Genomic DNA, 12753 nt, shown 5'->3' with positions numbered 1-12753 from the left:
CACGCACAAATAAGATGTCAGCCGAAGTGATCACGCGTGTAAGATCACGATGAGGTGTCTCTGGATCAGCGGATGGACGCGATCTCTTCTGGGAATTCATATGGAGGTCACACCGCACATGATCCCGTCGAGATGATACAGATGGACTTGTTGGTGAGTTCTAATTTTAGAATTATATTAAAGGATCGATTCAATTTGATCATTTTTGGAAACAAATTAATGGGAGATCAATTGAAATAATTTTTGATAATGTTATTCACACCCCTCGTGGCCTTCGCCTAACAGGCAACAGCGCAGTAGCACTCATTAGAACGGCGCACCTCTGTTTCTTCGCTTTGCGCTCTCGCCGCATCGATCCCCGTGCTCTTCCACGCTCGTCGCTCGTCGCCCCCTTCCCACGGTCCTCCTCTCTTTCCCTTCCTCCGCGAGACCAACCTGAAGCGGCAACAAGACCATGCACGCCAAGACGGACTCCGAGGTCACCAGCCTGGCGGCTTCCTCGCCGCCCCACTCCCCGCCGCGGCGCCCCATCTACTACGTCATGAGCCCTGCCCACTCCCACCATGACCCTGACCGCGCCTCCTTCGGCGGCTCCACCCCTGGTGCCTCCCCGCTCCATCCCCACCACCACCGCTACTCCAGTTCCCCCATTCACCACTCCCGCGAGTCGTCCGCCACCCGCCTCTCCGCCTCCCTCAAGTATAACACCTATGCCTCCTGGCGCAAGCTCCAGCCCCATCCTCACCACCGGCCAGGCAACGCCACCTCCTCTGCCTGCTCCGACGACGACGAAGAAGACGAAGCCCCCATCCCTGTCCGATGCTACGTTGCCTGGTTCGTCCTCGGCTTCGTCCTCCTCTTCACCCTCTTCTCCCTCATCCTCTGGGGCGCCAGCAAGTCCTACAAGCCCGACGTCTTCGTCAAGGTCAGTAACCCGAATCAACTCGTTTCGACCGTTTCCCTAACTCCGCTCAGTAACCCGAGTCGACTCGTTTCTCGCAGAGCGTGGCGTTCCAGAGCTACGACATCCACGCCGGAACCGACATCACGGGCGTGCCCACCAAGATGCTCTCCATCAACTCGACGGTGAGGATCGCGTTCCGCAACCCAGCCACCTTCTTCGGCGTCCATGTCTCCTCCACGCCCTTCCAACTCTACTTCTCCGACCTGAAGATCGCCACCGGATTAGTAAGCACCATCACCCCCTTCCTTCCTCTAGGACTTACGTTTTCCATTCCCCATTTCGGGGTTCCCCCAATAGCAATTTTCCACGTAGTCCGAGCATCGTAATTCTAGATGTGAGCAGGTTCTCCGACGTCGAACAGTGGGAAAGGAAGGAGGACAAAGTCTTTAAAGTTCTGACAGTGCTTGGTACCTAACCTGTTTAAAGAAACATAGTCGTAAAAAAAACAAAACGAAGAAGAAGAAGAATAATTGTCGTTCTTATTTCGAGTTTTCTTTTTAATCGTGAATGGTGGTACTGCCGAAATTTGAACAGATGAAGGAGTTCTACCAGTCGCGGAAGAGCGGGCGGGTGGTGACGGTGGCGGTGGGGAGCCGGCAGGTTCCGCTCTACGGCGGCGGCGCGGGTCTGAGGAGCCGCACCGAGGACGGAGGGCCACCGGCGACGGTGGCATTCGAGCTGTCGTTCACGCTGCGGGCGCGGGCGTACGTGCTGGGCCATCTGGTGAAGTCGAAGTTCTACCGCCGCGTCCGGTGCACGCTGCGGTTCCGCGAGGACCGGCTCGGGAAGCCGCTGGGCCTCTCCAACGGCTGCGACTACCGCGATTAACGAGGCCGCAGAGAAAGAAAGTTCATTCGAAGTCCGTGACGCGGCAGTTTGTCGTCGAGCCATTGGGTCGCTGACAGCTGTTTTTGAATTTGAATCGATTCGAAATCAACTAATTAATATGCGCGTTTCATTTCTGAGGAAGTCTATTTACTAAATTATCGTAAATTATTAATTGAAACTGGCTTTAAAAAGCAGTCTCATCGCCAATAAGGCACTATGCACTGAATTGGTAACATAACAACTCTGTCACTTACCACGTCTTTTGCCTCGTTTGTTAGCAGTATCATCGCCCCAAGTATTACCGAGTTGATCCAACGAATCCTTGATTTATTCGATTTTTTAATTTACCTTGATTAGGGTGCATTCAAATTAAATAATATAATATATATGATATTTAAAATTTCAAAATGTTTCATTCCAAATAAAATTTGAGCATAAATTTAATTTGAATTATTCAAATGAAATGTCTTAAATTTGAATTCGGTCTAAATTATTTATATTTAAATTAAAATTATATAAAAATAATTAACATTTAATTCGAGTTTGATTTACCGATGGTTCATGAACATTTGAATAAAATATAATGAATTTTAATTTGACTCAAAAAAAATTTATCAAATATGTTAAAGTTCAATTTGAATTTGATAATTTTTAATATAAAAATTTCACGAACCAACTTGATTCATTTACTCTCATACTATGAATTGTTACGAGGCTGACCCAGTGGGGGGCTAACGTAGGACTTTTTTAGGAACATTAGCAACACCATTTCATTATTTGAGTTTGAATGAAACAAATTTGGATCATAAATAAGTTGATCGGTTCAAAACCAATAAATAAGTGAATTGAACTATAAATGGGTCAATCCTTTTATGACCCATTTATAAATGTACAGATATTTGATGATTGGCCGAACATTAAAAGGACATTACGAATAGTTTAAGGTGTTTTGTTTAAAAAAATAAGAAATCAAAACAACACTCTACAAATAAAAAAATTAGTTTAATTTAATTTAAAAAAATTATATAAGAACATTTTTTTATATATTTTTAATTAATTTCAGTAAAATTATTTAATCTTCATTAAAATAATTTTAATATGATCAAATTCATCCGATATATAACAGATATTTTTTTTATAATTGAAGTATTTCATTTTAAAATCTAATTAATTCTTAAAGTGATTAATCAAGTCCTATAAAAAAATTTCATCCATTATCGGAATAAAATTGAAAAAGTACATATAGATCTTAATGGAAGTTTTTTATTTTTTTTAACTCCCTAAATATAATATACTCATTTGAATACTTCTTACCTACAATTGAATCCTAGCTCCGGAATCTATGGCATTGATTGATATATTATTGTAACAAACAACTAATTGATTGCTACGGTATTATAACCGTCAATTAATTAAAGTATTATTTTATGATAAAATTAATTATATTTAAATGATTTTCATAAGTTTAAATTATTTAATTAGTTGATAAAGATGGTTTAATATAAGTGTTTTTTATGTATTTTTTTTAACATAATTGAATTTATTTATTTATTTATTTTACATATTTTAAATTTTTTAACTTACATCAAGTATCTGATACAAAATCTAACTCTTCGAATAAATTAATCTTACTCTCTATTTAGATGGTGATGCGGTGATAATGAGGGTCCCACCCCGCTATCACAGTGGAGGTCAAAAAAAGGTCAAAGTCATCGCAGTCAATGCGCAGATGGCATCGGCTGGTCGAACGAACCATGCCCTGATCGGGAATAAGGCTCCGATCCACCGCTGCCTTCAACACATAGAGAAGTCAAACAACCAACGTTCAATGAAGACAGTGCAGAAGCCATCCGAGCGGCTTCCCCGCTCGACAAGGCACCAGTATTCAGCATTGGCAAACGGAACTTCGGCCAAGCGGCTACCCGTTCAGCCAGACAACCGAGCTTGACATCAACAGAGTTCAACTTCGGCCGAGCGATTACCCCGCTCGGCCTGGCAGCAGGTCTCGATAGTGGCAGAGTGGAGCTTCGGTCGAACAGACACGCAAAGGAGTATCGAGGTTCTGGCCGACCGGACGATGAACTAGAACAGCGAATCACCGACTAGCAGTCAACCCGCTCGGCCTAGCAGTACACTCCCTCTGATATCCAACAACATCCTTTTGGGAGTTGGTGTCACCGACACCAGGCATGGACAACCAGAAGAGTGTACGACGGAAGCTTCCACTATCACTTTAGATATATGCTCAACCCGTTAAGGTACTGTATTATGGGCACTTTACTGACAAGTCTTTTCAGGAAAAATTTTGAGAAGTATGCCCACCTTGGGAAGCGTGTATGCGCGCTATCGGAGCTCTATATAAAGGGGGTCCAAGCATTGACGGAGGTCTGAGCGAAGTCCACAGGAGTTCAGCGTGAGCGCCACATTCCCAAGTTTCCGTCTCTCCGACTTTCGGGCAGGATCAGATGGGGTGAGTGAAGGTTCATTAACGAAAGGGGAAGGGAAGGGAAGGACGGAAAAGAGATGGGAAGTCAAATATTTATATTCTCCTTGTTTAAAAGGGATAGAAGGTTCATTAACGTAACATATGTTACCGTGTTTGGGAGGAAAGGGAGGGTCCTGAACATTAAATATATAAAATTATCAAATTACCCTCACTTTTTAAAATATTATTTAAACTATAAAAGTCATTTTATAATTTTTAAAATCATCCAGCATTATTAAACCCGTGGCAATTTAAAATCTATTGTATTAATGCACTAGTTTCTGTTACTTCTAACTAGTAATTACTTTGTTGGACTGTAAAAGTGGCAGATTTAGGCAATCAAATTTAAATTTCAGGTCGACATTATATTCATTTTCCCATATTTGAATTGCTTGCATCTGTGCCATTTCTAATTGATTGGCAATAAATAAATCATCCAAAAAGCACAAAGTACATAACATCAAAAAAAAAAACATAAAAGGCACAAAGTAAAGATAAATCATCCAAAATCAAATAACAAGTCTTATATTACATGATAATAATCCAACAAGCATTCAAAATCTTCCAAGTACATGGCAGCATCCAAATGCATAATACATAGCATCCAAATATATCTCACATAATAATAAGCAAAAAAACTAATCATATCGTAGATTTTCTCCATCCAACATTTGAAGTAACAAGTCTTTGCAATATTCAAAAGAACATCCAAGTAAAACTCTCAACATCTTCGGGCATTAAATAAGAAACAAATAGCATGTAGAAGTTATATGTTGCTCGACGCCTAATTGATTCAACAAACTCCACACTTCATGCTCATCATCAATCATTTCATGTGTTGAATTCATAATGGTTTGAGTTACATGGTCAATTGCATTGCTTATATTCTCATCATCAACTTTACCTTTCTTTGCACTCTTGTTCTTTGATGATGATTCAACAAAATAGTCAGCTTAAGATTTAGATGGTTGAGTTGGAATTTGGGCATCCTTATTAACTACTTCTGAATTGTCCAAATGGATTTCCTGTTGAGAAATCATAAATTCAACTTCATCAATGGTTTCAAAATGATGTCCACCAACATTATTCTCTACTTCTATGCTAGTTCTTCTTTTTTGCATTTCTGATGCAGTTTCAGCATATTGTCCTGTAGCCCTTATTTTTCCACATAATTGAACTAACTTCTCATAATTTCGAATAGGCTTGGTTTTTCATTCAGCAGTTGCTTGTTTTATCTACAAGTTACGATATAATTGTATTAAATATTCATTTATAGATAGTATCACAGAAGAAAATTAAATATAGTTTTCAAATGCATATTATGAAACACATATTAACTAGTTGTTGCCAAACTTCAAGTTAAGCGATAAAGATTTCTATGATGGGATCTCATCCAAAACTACTCATACCATTCTTGAATATATCATAACATATAAACCAGCATCTTTTAATATGTTTCATGCGATTTTGAATTCTGTCCTTATTGATAAGTTTGTCGGGAAATTTTGCTTTCAATTCACTCACAATATTTTCAAATGCATGTATAGTAAAAGTTCCACCAACCCTATTGCCTATATTATGCTGATTCAAATATGCATCAATAAGAGCATCATCCATTACTTTAGTCCAGACACTGATTATTCGCCTTGCTTGCATTAGCATTTTGCAAGTCCTTTTTTCACATCCTTAAAACAAAAATATATTAATAATCAAACACACAATCACACAAATAGTCATATGATATAAAATTCAAGTAACATAATAAGTTAAAATGTCAACATTCATAGTCATCCAATTACAAGATAATTTGTCCAAAATCACTAGATAAACAAATAAACATAAATATCACATATTATAATTTAACCACATAGTCGCAGCTATGAAATCCCTAAACACACTACAAGGAAAAACAGTAATACTAATGCAATTATAGACGAATATTTTTTTTCATCGGTAATCACCAACGGAAAACAAATTCCACCGGTACAATTATAGATTACTAACGAAAAACTTATTTTGTCGATAAATATCGACAGAATTTTTATTTTCATCGGAAAGCACCGACAGAATTAGTTTTCCGTTTGCAATCTATAATTGTCCCGATGGAATAACTTATTTCGTCAGTAATCAATTTACCGACGGAATTAATATTCCGTCGGTAAACCCATTTTTTAGGGCACCCGATCCTCTTTTTCCTTTCACGCGTGCTCGCTGCCTCTCATTCGATCCCAATCTCTCTGGGCCTCTCCTCTGATCCCGATCTCTCCGGTGGTTCGGTGTGTTCCCATCTTTCTCCCTCTTTCCTGCTTCTCTCGAAGTCGACAGTGATTGGCGGCCGAAACAGCACTCGCCTGGAGGCCGACACAGCACTCGCCTGACGACTATGCCAGTCATCAACCCACAGTTGCAGCGGTCGCTAACACGCGACTAGCGGGTGTTATGGCGCCAATAGCGGCCAGGAGCATGTGGTTGGCCTCTTTGTTGGCTGCCAGTGCGTAGGTTGGGCGGCCATCAGCTTGTTCCTTTTGAATTTATCTTAGTATGTCATATTTTTTATTAATTTTCTCTAAATTTTATTTCTTTTGCAGTATATTACATTTGCTGCTCTTCTCCAGTTGGACTACATATATTCAAGTATAATTTATATGGTTGAATTTAAATGTAGGTTAAGTTAGTATTTTGATATATAACATGATATAGTCATATATATGGTGATTTAGTGTGGGTAGATACTATATGTTTAATATATGAGAAAACAATATAGGTTTATTTTGGTTCACTAAATTGAATATTTAATAGAAAGTGAACATTATGTGTAATCTAACCTATATGTTTCAAGAGTTCAGGCCTATTGTCATTGATGATCATCATTTGCTCATGCTGACTATCCATATATTAAAACTTATAATATATATGCAACATTTTTAGTTATATATAAATATAATATAAATCTATCATATTTGACTTTTTGCAAGATTTTCTATTATAATCTTAGATATAGATGTACTATTTGGATTATGACGGCTGTTGTAGCTTTTTTTCTATTATTTTGTTTGTAAGAATGTTTCTATTATGGATATGGATAGATATGAGTTTTCTATTACTATTTGGATTGTGAAATGTATGGATGTATGAATGTGAAATATATTTGTGCATTGTGAACTTTTTATATCGTTTGTATATATGAAAATGTCATCGTTTGTGATAGTTCTTTATGTGTATGAAAATTGTATACAGTTTATGGGTTGAATTAAAATATCACCTGTGAATTGTTTTTAAATTTTTCGACGGAATTAATAATCAATCGGTAAATATTGTTCGATATTTACCGACGGAATGTCCAATTCCGTCGGTAATCTCCGACAGAATTGAACATTCCGTCGGAAACCCCTAAATGAAATTATGGTGTATTAAGGCAAGAATGCCGACGGAAAACCTGTTTCGTCAGTATATATATACCGACAGAACAGGTATTCTATCGGTATATTTACCAACAGACTAGGTATTCCATCGAAGTATACTTTTTTGATGAATTTTACACTGACACATTTCTGTCGATAAATGCCTCTGCCGACTGAATAATCCGTCGGTAATGCTGTTTTTTTTAGTGCAATTCTCCCCTTCTTGCATCGTCACTGTCATCTCTATTACTACGATTTTCATCTTGATGTTCACTATTATTATTAAGTTCAGCATAAACCTCGGCAAGCAAACCCTCATCTGGATCAATATTAATCAAGTAATTGTGTAAAATACAACAACAGAGAATCATTTATTTTTGTGTTTCAATTCCATAATGTGGCTCTATTGAACTTCTTATAATAGCAAATATTTTCTTAACGACTTCAAAAGCTCTTTCAATTGCATTGCGCAAAGAAAATGTCGAAGATTAAATAACTGCTTGTAAGTATTTTGTAGTGGATTACGGTTATATTTTTTTTAAATGATAACGTTCCCCTCGATATAGTGTAATAAGACCGCTTTTTAACATGAATCCAGCATCAACAAGATAGTATTTTCCTAAAAAAATATATGTTATTAAATTATAAAAATAAGGAAAGTCTAGTCACAATATATGTCATTTAATTTACCTTCTGAAATTTTAAGGTAATCTTGTCTGATTAATACATTCTTTATTATTCTCGAGTCAGATGTTGTCTCTTCCCACCCAGCTAAGACATAAGTGAATTTCAAATCAAATATGCATGCTGCTAAAACATTTTGAGTTGAAAAATCCTTTCAACCACGAAACTTTGGGGCATCAATGAGAGAAACTTTAACATGAATATGTGTTCCATCTATTGCTCTAACACAATCCTAACATACTAAATCTAAATTATTAATAAGTTTGAATATATAGATATGCAGTTATACTAGTCAAAAGATAAGAAAAGTATTTTTAACTTAAAAAATGGAGAGAATCGATTGCTATTAAAGATTTTTGAAGGAACTTGTGACTCATCCGGTTGATAGAGAAATTTATGTTCTAATTCCATTATAGCTCTTAAAAAATTATGAAAATGATGACTCACTATTTCTCTCGATTGATAGAAAAAGAAGCCAAGTGCATGATTTGTAACATTGTGACCTAGCAAATAGAGTAATTTTGCTACTTGTTCTTCCATGGTGATTCTTGTTGTAGGTCGTAAACCACCTTCTTTAACTAAAAGATTAAACAATTCCATAAATGCAGAAAGACACATTCTAATTAAATTACGACGTTGATTATTGTTAGCACTTTTATCATTAATTCATTTCGTATACGTTCTCCTTCTAACTGTATAACATGAGGAATTTGACTATTTTGTTTGTGTCTATTTTGTACATATCAAGCTGCAACTAAACAAACAACTTGTGTTGATGCGAGTTGATGCATACAGTGCAACTTAATAAAATCATTACATTTATCATCTTCATCACCCATCTATAATCAAATAAATGAGAAAAAATAAATAAATTATAAACGGGTAATATCTATGCTTTAAACCATGACAACTTTAGTCTTACCTCAAAAACACATTAATATAAGTACACATACAAAATAGACAAAATAAGCACACATACTACTTTTGTTTTACTCTTGGTTCAAGAGTTTCATAACTTAGTTTAACATTTAAAATTTAAAGATAAAGAATTTGTGTTTACTGATGTGGTATTAAGTTTAGTGCGCAAAGATTCAATAACCACTCATACCTAAGCCAAGATAAAAATTTGAAGATTTATTTTGAAGGGAAGATAACATCTTGAGGTGATGGAGTCAAAGAAAGAGAGCAACAAGCTAACGATATGGATCATAGTCAACCCACTCTAGATGTTAATGATGATCTATTATGCATCAATGGAGGCCCAATTACAAGGGCTAAGATTAGAAAGATAAAGGAAGCACTTAATGTACTAATTGAAGATGTGAAGGCCAAAGCTACCATTGAAGAAGGTTTGACCAAGAGCAAGTCATTCGGCATAGTCAACCTAATTCAAGCATTAGATGAGCTTAATTAGCACTTAAGTCTCATGTCTATGTAGTAGGGATATGTAGACTCAATTTCTACTTTTATTTGGGTTGTAATAAAGTCATAAGCTTAAAATGGCTAAGTAGTTTACATAGGTCTTTACTAAATATGCTTTCTTTTGGCCTTTTAGGATTTTTTTTTGTCACCCTATAGCTATAAATAAAGGGGGTGACGACCACACATGTATCTTTGACATATTTTTTAATCTAAAGCACGGTGAGTCTCTCGCTTGTTGGTTCTTCATTGAACTTGAACTTATCAAGGCATCTCCTTATAGTGTTCAAAGACTTATCAACCTCAATCCCAAGGTTGTGGCATCTTCCATCTCATATACCAAGGTTCATGCTTTTCTAAGCATCGGGTCGAGGTTTCTTTCATCCATCTTATCTTCTTTAGACCTTCTTTCTTTCTGTTTTCAATTCGTTGTGGGTTCTTGAGATATCTTTCTCGTTGGGTTCACATCATTTTATAGAAGAGTATGTTGTTGAAGGGGAAGCCCTTATCACTAGGCATGCTCTAAATGTGCAAGTGAAGGAAGAAGATGAAGAACAATGAGACAACATATTTCATACCCGTTGTCACATCAAAGATAAAGTATGTAGTATGATTATAGATGGAGGAAGTTGCACTAATGTTGCTAGTACTATCTTGGTTGAGAAATTATGCTTACCTACCACTAAACATCCTAAACCTTATAAATTACAATGGTTGAATGATTGTGGGAAGGTTAAGGTCACTAAGTAAGTGTTAGTTTCATTATCCATTAGTAGGTATCATGATGATGTTCTTTATGATGTAGTACCAATGCATGCAAGTCATTTGCTTTTAGGTAGACCATGGCAATTTGATAGGAGGGTCATGCATGATGGGTTCACAAATAAATATTCTTTTAAGATGCATGGTAAACTTGTAACTCTTGTACCATCGACTGCTAAGCAAGTATATGAAGATCAATTGAGGATAAAAAAATGAGAATGAAAAAAGAAAAGATTGTGAGAGGAAGAAAAATGGAAAAGAAAAGGAGTGTGAGAAAAGAAAAAGTGAGGATGAGAGGAGTGAAAAAATGAATGAAAAAGAAACAAAAAATCTAGAGAGTAAAAAAGTGAGCTTTTATGCAAAAGAAAGAGAGGTTAAGAGAGTTTTTTATTCTCAACAGTCGATAATTGTACTTTTGTACAATGATGCTTATTTCAACACTAACAACCTTAACTCTTCTTTGCCTAGTGTTGTTAAATCTTTTTTGTAGGAATTTGATGATTTCTTTCCGGAAGAAGTTCCTAATGGATTGCCGCCACTTAGAGGAATAGAGCACCAAATTGACTTCATCCCAGGAGCAGTTGTTCCTAATCGACCAGCCTATAGGTGCAACCTTATAGAGATGAAGGAGCTTCAAAAGCAAGTTGAAGAGTTGATGCGAAAAGGGTATGTTCAAGAAAGTTTGAGTCCTTGTGCAATTCCTATTTTGGTTGTGCCTAACAAGGCTGGAACTTGGAGAATGTGCGTTGATTGTAGGGCTATCAACAAAATTACGATAAAGTATCGTCATTCTATTCCTAGATTAGATGATATGCTAGATGAACTATATGGTTCTTGTATTTTCTCTAAAATTGATTTGAAGTCTGGCCATCATCAAATTCGTATGCATGAGGGAGATGAATGGAAAACTGCTTTTAAGACTAGATATGGTTTGTACAAATGGTTAGTCATGTCATTTGGGCTAACTAATGCACCTAGTACTTTCATGAGATTAATGAACCATATTTTACGTGCTTATATTGGGAACTTTGTTGTAGTTATTTTGATGATATTTTGATTTATAGTAAGAATTTAGATGAGCATGTCAACTATTTACAAAAAGTTCTACTTGTTTTGCGAAATGAAAAATTGTATGCTAACCTTCAAAAATGTTTGTTTTGCACTAGTCAGATAGAGTTTCTTGGTTATATTGTTAGTGCTAAGGGAATAGCAGTTGATGAAGAAAAGGTTAAGGCAATTCGTGAGTGGCCAACACCAAAAAGATAACTGAGGTACGTAGTTTTCATGGGTTGGCAAGTTTCTACAGAAGGTTTGTTAAAAATTTTAGTTCTATAGCTTCACCCTTGACTGAAGTTGTTAAAAAGAATGTTGGGTTCCGTTAGGATAGTGAACAAGTTACAGCTTTCAACTTACTTAAGGAGAAGCTAAGTTCGGCACCATTACTTGCATTACCTAACTTTGCTAAAACTTTTGAAATTAAGTGTGATGCATCAGGAATAGGTATTGGAGAAGTGCTAATACAAGAAGGTCGACCCCTTGCTTATTTTAGTGAGAAACTCAGCGGAGCAGCTTTGAACTATCCAACTTATGACAAGGAGATGTATGCATTGGTGAGGGCTTTAGAGACTTGGCAGCATTACTTATGGCCTAAAGAATTTGTTATTCATACTGATCATGAATCGTTGAAGCATTTGAAGAGTCAAAGTAAGTTGAATAGGCGTCATGCAAAATGGGTAGAATTCATTGAATCATTCCCTTATGTGATCAAGTATAAACAAGGTATGGAAAACATTGTTGCTGATGCTTTGTCTCGAAGGTATACCTTGATCTCTACTTTAAACACTAAATTGTTAGGATTTGAATACATTAAAGATTTATATTCTAATGATTCTGATTTTGGAAATGTGTTTGAAGTTTGTGAACATGCTGCTTTTGGGAAGTTTTATAGGCATGAGGGGTTTCTTTTTAGAGTGAATAGGTTGTGTGTGTCTAATTGTTCATTAAGAGAATTATTAATCCAAGAATCTCATGGTGGGTGACTAATGGGACATTTTGGAGTAAGAAAAACTCTAGAAGTGTTAGTAGAGCATTTCTTTTGGTCACACATGAAATAAGATGTAGTTAAATTTTGTGAGAAGTGCATTACATGTAAGCAAGCAAAATATAGATCTTTACCTCATGGACTGTATACACCTTTACCAATTCCTAGT

General features: G+C 36.6%; 1 protein-coding gene across 1 annotated transcript; it reads left to right on the top strand.

Moving 5' to 3' along the window:
- The first annotated feature begins 212 nt into the window (after positions 1–212).
- LOC121996129 lies at positions 213–1983 on the top strand. Its single transcript, XM_042549968.1, has 3 exons — positions 213–925; positions 1003–1188; positions 1499–1983. The coding sequence occupies exons 1-3, from the start codon at positions 455–457 to the stop codon at positions 1790–1792; spliced, it is 951 nt and encodes a 316-aa protein (XP_042405902.1). The 5' UTR covers positions 213–454; the 3' UTR covers positions 1793–1983.
- Positions 1984–12753: the final 10770 nt, after the last annotated feature.

Source organism: Zingiber officinale, chromosome 6A (assembly GCF_018446385.1).
Source record: "Zingiber officinale cultivar Zhangliang chromosome 6A, Zo_v1.1, whole genome shotgun sequence".
Classification (NCBI taxonomy): domain Eukaryota; kingdom Viridiplantae; phylum Streptophyta; class Magnoliopsida; order Zingiberales; family Zingiberaceae; genus Zingiber; species Zingiber officinale.
The sequence above is the reverse complement of the archived record's forward strand: the minus strand, read 5'-3'. Positions and strand labels throughout refer to the sequence as shown.

What these genes read in the sequence shown, in the direction of transcription:
- LOC121996129 (XM_042549968.1), top strand. Translation starts at nt 455, where the DNA reads ATGCACGCCAAGACGGACTCCGAGGTCACCAGCCTGGCGGCTTCCTCG. An exon ending in AGCCCGACGTCTTCGTCAAG is followed by an intron (nt 926 to 1,002) that starts GTCAGTAACCCG and finishes CGTTTCTCGCAG; the next exon opens with AGCGTGGCGTTCCAGAGCTA. An exon ending in TGAAGATCGCCACCGGATTA is followed by an intron (nt 1,189 to 1,498) that starts GTAAGCACCATC and finishes AAATTTGAACAG; the next exon opens with ATGAAGGAGTTCTACCAGTC.